At 37.9% G+C, this 7975-nt stretch overlaps 1 protein-coding gene across 2 annotated transcripts in view; it reads right to left on the bottom strand.

The window, feature by feature from the left end:
* The window catches only part of KCNH5 (potassium voltage-gated channel, subfamily H (eag-related), member 5), a 608817-nt gene that overhangs the window by 245700 nt on the left and 355142 nt on the right, over nucleotides 1-7975 (bottom strand). For both annotated transcript variants that reach the window (XM_006864573.1, XM_006864574.1), the window contains exon 8: nucleotides 2576-2775. In XM_006864573.1, coding sequence (XP_006864635.1) covers nucleotides 2576-2775 — 200 coding nt within the window. The remainder of the gene's footprint in view (nucleotides 1-2575; nucleotides 2776-7975) is intronic.

The raw sequence follows: 7975 nt of genomic DNA, 5'->3' as shown, positions 1-7975 counted from the left end.
TGAGGTTATTGAAAATACCATGGCTTGAATCAGGCTCACCTTCGTCCTCAAGCTGCTGACATCTTTGCTCTTCAACACTTTAAAAAGGTCTTCTGAAGCAGATTTGCCTAATGCAATATGTTATTTGATATCTTTACTGCTGCTTCCATGAGTGTTGATGGTTGATCCAAGAAGAATGAAGTTCTTGAAAACTTCAATATTTTCTCCATCGACAACAATGTTGTCCAGTGGTGAGGATTTTTGTTTTCTCTATATTGAGATGCAATCCATACCAAAGGTTGTGATCTTTGATCTTCATCAGTAAGTATTTTAAGTCCTCTTCACTCTCAGCAAGCAAGGTTGTATCATCTGCATATTGCAGGCTGCTAATGAATCTTCCTCCAATCCTGATGCCACGTTTTATTTCATGTAACCCATCTTCTCGGATTATTTGCTCAGTATATAGGGTGAATAAGTATGGTGAAAGAATACCCTGTCACACACCTTTCTAAAATTTTAAAGCATTCAGTGGTCTCATGTTCTGTTTGAACAACTGCCTCTTGGTCCATGTCCAGGTTCCTCATAAGCACAATTAAGTGTTCTGGAATACTCATACTTCACAATGTTGTCCATAGCTAGTCATGATCCACACGATTGAAAGCCTTTGCATAGTCAATAAAGCACAGGCAAACATCTTTCTGGTATTCTCTGCTTTCAGCCAAGATCCATCAGACATCAGGAATGATATCCCTGTTTTCCTACAACTCTTAAATACAAAGTCCATTTCTATATCTCTCCTAACTGCTAGTTCTTGACACTATCTGTTCTGGCTTCAAACTACTTTTATCAAGAAATTCCTCTAACCAAACATCTACTTTGCACATCTTTCTCTTTAACATTAAAATATGCTGCTTGAAAAGATCTTACAGAAGAGCCGCAAGTCCACTTCAGAAGATTTAAAAAACAAACAAGCAAAAAAACATATTTTGGGGGAAATGGCAGGAAGGGTCATGTGATACTTTAATGATCATATCTCAAAAATCAGTAGTACCTAAAAACAATACTATTCACTGATGCTTATAAAGTAAAATAGTTCAAGATCAGGTTTTTTCCCTAAAACTCTTACATGACAGCACTACATGTCATCCCTGATATTTGATGTCGAATCCTGGTGTGGTGCTGCAGGTTAATGTGCTGGACAGCGGAGTTGGTTTGAACTGCAATGTCAGTGGTTCAAGCTCATCAGCCAATCCTTGGTAACCCTATACAGGGTTACTATGAGTCAGACTGATTCAACAGCACTTAACAACAGCAACATAGATGATGTGATCTAGCTCAGTTGAGAAAATGAATCTTATTTTTAAATTTAATTTTGCTTATTGTGAGGAGGACTTAGGATCTTGCTTTGCCCCAAGTATGAACTATATGGGAAATATTTCTATAGATTTCATGAAAATACAGGGAAGAAATTAGAGCTATCATATGAACGAGGTGGCAGATATATACTTTATGTGTGTAAGAAAAAGGGGGAGATTTAGAGGAATACAGTAAATGACTGTGAGTGGTAATGGAATAATTAGCTATTTTCCGGAACTACAGAAAATTGACTAGTGATGACTAGTACTAATTGATGATTCATGGATGAGTGATTTCCACCTTCTAAGAAGCCAATAAATTTGATGGATTTATCTGTCACTTATGAAATACAGAGTAACATTTATGACAATTATGCAGGCATATGTGAGTGGGAAAGATACATATACGGGAATAAGTCAGAAAGTATTTCTATTAGAGTTCCAATTAACTCACACATGGGTTCATTCAAAGCAAAATGGGTTTAAACATATCTTTGTGATCTGTGGATGACTGCAGACAAGTTCTCTCTCTAATACACCTGGCTCTGTCGCACTCGGATACATTCAAACATAAGGTCAAGTGAACGTAGTGACTTAGAAGAGGATCTGCTGGACCAATTAAATTCAAGTCAAAAAGGTCAGCTCAGAAGGCTATGGGGACTGCTGTTTGGAATTCCAAAGGGGTCATCTTTATAGCTGTCCATAAAGGGCCCAGGACTACCACAAGGGCTTATTAGGAAGAAGATTGAAGAAAATTGAAAGCTACTTTGGTAACAAAAAGCCAGGAAAATTGTGCCCAGGAATTGTTTCCCATAACAATAACGTATCTGCTCATTCTTTGAAGGTAGTAAGGGCTGCCTTAGGAAAATTTCATTGGTAAATCTTAAGCCATCCACCCTACAGCCCTGATCTTGCCCCTTTAGACTTTTCTTTGGTCCCCCAAAACCAAAGAACATTTCAAATGAGCATGAGTGGAGTCCCTTGAGGATGCCAAAATGCTATGTTTTCGTGATATAAATGAAAGAGTGCTGAATTTGCAGGGAAAGGGTTAGAAAGATTGAAACTCCACCTTCAGTAGTGCGCAAACCGAGATGGAGGCTATATCGACAAACAGTAGCTTCACATTTGGATATTTTTGTTTAATAAAGGTCTCTATGAGTTTTCAGCAATACTTTTGACTTACCCTCATATCTGAAGAAACTGTTGAAACAGAAAATAAATAAAGGAATGACAATTCATACCTTCTCTGTGTCAATGCCTTTGGACATGGACCATGTGGAGACAATATAATCCATGACTCTCTCACTAAGGCCTTTTGGGACCTGATAGAGTTTCAGAAAGTCCCGTACATTATTCAGCATCTCATGGTATCGGTTTGTGTTGGCATACATTTGCTGGAAAATTGTGGTAACATTTCCAAAAATAGTTGCATAAAGAAGAGCTGAAAGAGAAGAAATTATTCAAATAAAACAAAGATCCCAGGAGAAAAGAAAAGAATATAAACATTGGCCTAGTCAACAAATAATTTTACAGAGATACCTTTACAAACCAGTGGGTTTAATACATGTCGAATTCTTTGAGTGCCTGGAAGAATTAGTAAATGTTAGCTTCTGTATGATAAACATGATTTCATGAGCACGCCCGCTACAGTCAATACAGTAAAATATGAAGGTTGTAGGGGATTTTTAAAGTGTTGTCAAGTTGATTCCAACTCATAGCAATTCTGTGTAGGGTTTCTGAGGCTGTAAATCTTGCAGGAGCAGAAAGCCTCATCTTTCTCCCAAGAAGTGGCTGGTGTGCTTGAAGCGCTGACTTGTGGTTTACAGTATAGTGCATTCCATTCAGAGCCACTGTGCTCCCCAAACATGAAAGCGGTTCATAAGAATCAGACCATCTACAGTGATATTTTTCCCTAAGGAAGTCTAAACCAACTCAAGTTTCTTCAGCTTTGTTCTCTTTAATGAAGCCTAGGGAGTACGTACTTTGGAGTCCTGGTGTGGCATGGTGGGTTCATGTGCTGGACTGCAAAGTTGGTTTGAATCGCAAGGTTGGTGGTTCAAGCTCACCAGCCACTCCTTAGAAATCCTATACAGGGTAGCTATGGGTCAGAACCAACTTGAAGGCACTTAACAACAACAATGACAAGAAGCACTTTAGTGGTGCTGTAGGACGAGCAGTGGACTGCAAACTATAAGATTAATGGTTTGAACCCACCAGATGCTCCTTTGGAAACCCTATACAAGGTCACTATTAAACTGGGCAGCGCTTAGCAACAATAATCTATTTACATTTTTCAGAAAATTAGGATCCAGTTTAGAGACGTATGTGCCTTGTTTGCTTTTTCCAATGTTTGGACCAATTCCCTTCTTATAAAGATATTTTTACATAACATAAGAAATAGAGGGAAGTAGATACGAATTAAAGTGTTCCAGAGTTAAAATGTTCTGGAGATACACTATGTTGAAATTAAAAGCTAAAATAAATCTATGGGAATACCTGAGAATGCTAATTATTAAATTCATGCTAGTCTCCCAGGGATTGTACGTTTCTTGCTTTCATAATTTTAATCAAGAAGAGTCAATGTGCTAACCATTGTTATTCATCTATATTGTTGTTGTTGTGCCATCAAGTCAGTTTCAGCTCACAGCAACCCCGTTAGAGGGGCTCTGAGGAGCAGCTGGTGAGTTTGAACCACCGACCTTGCAGTTCAAACTGACTTTGCAGTCTAGTGCATTATTTATGTATGGGGATCTATAATTTGGATAGGGTTTTTAAACCTTGACTTCTACACTAAGGAGATGTGGTGGTCCCATGGGTTAAACAATGGTTTGCTAACCACCAAGTCAGTGGTTCAAATCCATGAGCCACTCCATGAGAAAAAGATGTGGCTGCCTGATCCCGTAAAGATTTACTGTCTGGGAAACCCTATGAAGCACTTTATCCTGTCCTATCGGGTCAGCCAGAGTGTTCCTTCCAGGCCAGGATGGCCAAACTTCGTCTTTCATACTTTGGACATATTGCCAGGTGGGACCAGTTGCTGGAGAAGGATATCATGTTTGGTAAGGTGGAGGGTCAGAGAGGCAAAGAGGAAGACCCCTAACGAGATGGATTGGCCAAGTGGCAGCATCAATAGGCTCAAGCGTGGCAACAATTGTGAGATTGATCCAGGACCAGGTAGTGTTCTGTTCTGTTGTGCATAGGGTTGCTATGAGTCGGTACTGACTTGATGGCACCTAACAACTACAGCAATAGGGTCACTATGAATTGAAATCAACTCCTACAGTGGGTTTAGATGGCAACTCTCCCCATCTACAATTTACCATCACTTTTCTTGTTAGTTTGTCAGGCCACTAATGTTGATTTGATTCTGCAAAACTTTTTCAAGTTGTTGTGTTTGGCCCAAAGTGAACAAAGGTATAGTTACACACCATCACCACCCTCAGCACCCTGGTTTCATTCTCTCATTAAAAGGATGCTCTTTTATATAGGATAGTACTCCCACCCCCTTATTATTCAGTATATACAATGTTTGCATGCATTCCAAGAGAGTTTCATAAATAAGAAGACAAGAAGAGCTCTCATTCTTCATTTTCCAAGCATTTCTAAAACGACTTCTTTAAACAAAGTCCGGTGTGGTGCTGTAGGATATGCATTGGAATTCTAACCACAAGGTCAGTGGTTCAAACTTCCCAGCTTCTCCTTGGAAAACCTATACACATTCGACTTGAGTCCGAACCAACCCAATGGCACTTAACCACAAACAAACAAACTATAGGCTGTTTCATTTTCCAGTTTTATCAACAAAATCATTTAATAGAAATGATATCAAATCAAGCTAGTGAAGTAACTTAAAATCCCTAAAATATTTTTATAAAAAATTATTTGTTTCTTCAAGAACAGTTACTCTCCTAAGTATGACAAATTAAAAATTCACAACAGAAAGTTATTATTTTATAAGCATTATCAGTGTTTTTATTTTCTGTTAATCAGGAACTTAAAGATTGTGAAGATATATGACATTTTGTTAAGACTGAGTAGGAGGAATATAGTGCTGATGTTTCTCAACTTTAAATCTTTGAATATATTTAAAAGCAAAACAATCAACAGAGATAATCACAGGCAATATCTCTATACCTACATTGCTGGGATTAAGCAGAAAAATATATGAAATAGTAAAAACAAGTTATAAAAACACATCAAATAAATATGAAATTTTATACTTTCATAAAAGAGAAGTAAGCATAATTTATATTCTCAAAATAATGAATGTTTTAGGGCTTAATGAGTCAGGATTTTTATAATGCCCAGCTATTATATGTTGTCAATAAATATTACAAAACCACCTACTATTTTGACAAGTTTAACTTGTTTGGCTTCCTGAAATACTTGTAATATGCTACATTTGACAAAATGCCTTTTAGTTTAATAAATGACCACATATTTCATTTTTTATGTTACATTACGTATGCCACAAAAATACAATCCTTCCAGGTGAAAATTTAAGTGCTTAAAATACGAGGAAAACTTCAATGTTTGTAGAACTTATGAATGAAAAATGCAATCATGCATCTCATTAAGTCTATCTTACTATAAAGATATTCATTTCTGTCTTCCATTTTCACATGAATATTTCATATTATATAAACCAAAACCCCAAAACTAAGCACACTGCCATCAAGCCAATTCTGTCTCATATCGACCTGACAGAACAGACTAGAACTGCTCTATAGAGTTTCTGAATCCTGATGAGACACTGTGAGTTAATATACTGGACTGCAAGGTCTGTTTGAACTGCAAAGTCAGCGGTTCAAACTCATCAGCAGCTCCTTGGAAACCCTATAAAGGGTTGCTATGGGTTGAAATTGACTCATGTAAGTAACTGCTTGTCTGTCAGTGGTGGCTTCTGTGTTTTTATGATGTTAAACAGGTTACAGCAAAATTTTCAGACTAAGATAGACTAAGAGGAAAGGCCTGGAAATCTACTTCCAAAAATCAGCCAGTGAAAACCTTTTGGATTTTAATGGCAACTCATATGGGAAGAGTGCAGTTCTGGGCAGCATTTTGTTCCATTGTGCACGGAGTTGAGGGCAGCAAACAACAGCAATACATGTAGCAACATTTTATGGAATTATGTAGGGTAAGCTCTGGGTTGTTTACTACACCAGCCATAAGGTTGGCAATTCAAACCCACCAGCAGCTCTTAAAAACCCTGTACAGGGTCATTATGAGTCAGAACTGTCTCAACAACATATAACAGCTACTTACATAGAAAGAACACATTTAAAACACTTATGTAAATGTTGTTGTCGTTGTCAGGTGCCATCGAGTCGGAACCGACTCATAGCGACCCCATGCACAGCAGAATGAAACAATGTCCAATCCTGGGCCAACCTCACTACCGCTGCCACACCTGAGTCCATCAATGATACCACCTGGCTAATCCATCTCGTTGGGGGTCTTCCTCTCTTTCTCCAACCCTCCATCTTACCAAGCATGATATCCTTCTCCAGTGACTGTTCTCTCCTGACAATATGTCCAAAGTATGAGAGACAAAGTTTAGCCATCTTGGCCTCCAAGGAACATTCTAGGTGCACTTCTTCCAAAACAGATCTATTGGTTCTTTTGGCAGTCCATGGCACTTTTGGTATTCTCCTCCAACACCACAATTCAAAGGCATCATTTCTTCTACAATCTTCCTTCCAGCTTTTGCATCCATATGAGGTTATTGAAAATACCATGGCTTGGGTCAGGCACACTTTAGTCCTCAAGCTGATATCTTTGCTCTTCAACACTTTATAAAGTGCCTGTGCAGCAGATTTGCCTAATGTAGTACGTTGTCTGATCTCTTGACTGATGCTTCCACGAATGTTGATAGTTGATCCAAGAAGAATGAAGTCCTTGACAACTTCAATATTTTCACCATTGATAAAAGAATGTTGTTTATTGGTCCAGTGGTGAGGATTTTTGTTTTCTTGACATTGAGATGCAATGCATCATAACACTGAATCACTGCTGCTCCCACGTCATATGTATAGATTCTAATCATATGTGTATATATATATATTTAAAGAGAAATCAGTTCCTACAAATATTTTCTACATTTAATACTGGAACACATTTCAAAAATGAGTGAGCTCAAATTTCATCTCACATGTCCCACAATGATAATACTGCTACTAAAGGCTGTTCCTTGAATATGTGGAAATTAGGGAAAGCAATATCAGTAAATGTTATGTTGTTATTGTTGATGTTATTAGGTGCCGTTGAGTTGGTTCTTTTTGATATTGACCCTGTATAGGGTTTCAGAAGAGTGGCTGGTGAGCTTCAACTGCCAACTTTGCAATTCAAGCAAACCTTGTAGTTCAGCACATTAACCCACAGCATTATAATACCTTTGGTCTGACCTCTTCCCTAAATTATACATGCACATATCTTCTTGGCTTTCTAATAGTATTTGTACCTAATAGTATTTATACCTAATATATATATATATAGTTATTATATGCCATGGAGTCAGTTCCGACTCAGCGACACTGTAACAGGATTTCTGAGGTTATAAATCTTTATGGGAGCAGAAAGCCTCATCTTTCTCCTGAGAAACAGCTGGTAGTTTTGAACTGATAACCATGAGATTAGCAGCC

Source organism: Chrysochloris asiatica, unplaced genomic scaffold, assembly GCF_000296735.1.
Source record: "Chrysochloris asiatica unplaced genomic scaffold, ChrAsi1.0 scaffold00067, whole genome shotgun sequence".
NCBI classification, from domain to species: Eukaryota; Metazoa; Chordata; class Mammalia; order Afrosoricida; family Chrysochloridae; genus Chrysochloris; species Chrysochloris asiatica.
The sequence above is the reverse complement of the archived record's forward strand: the minus strand, read 5'-3'. Positions and strand labels throughout refer to the sequence as shown.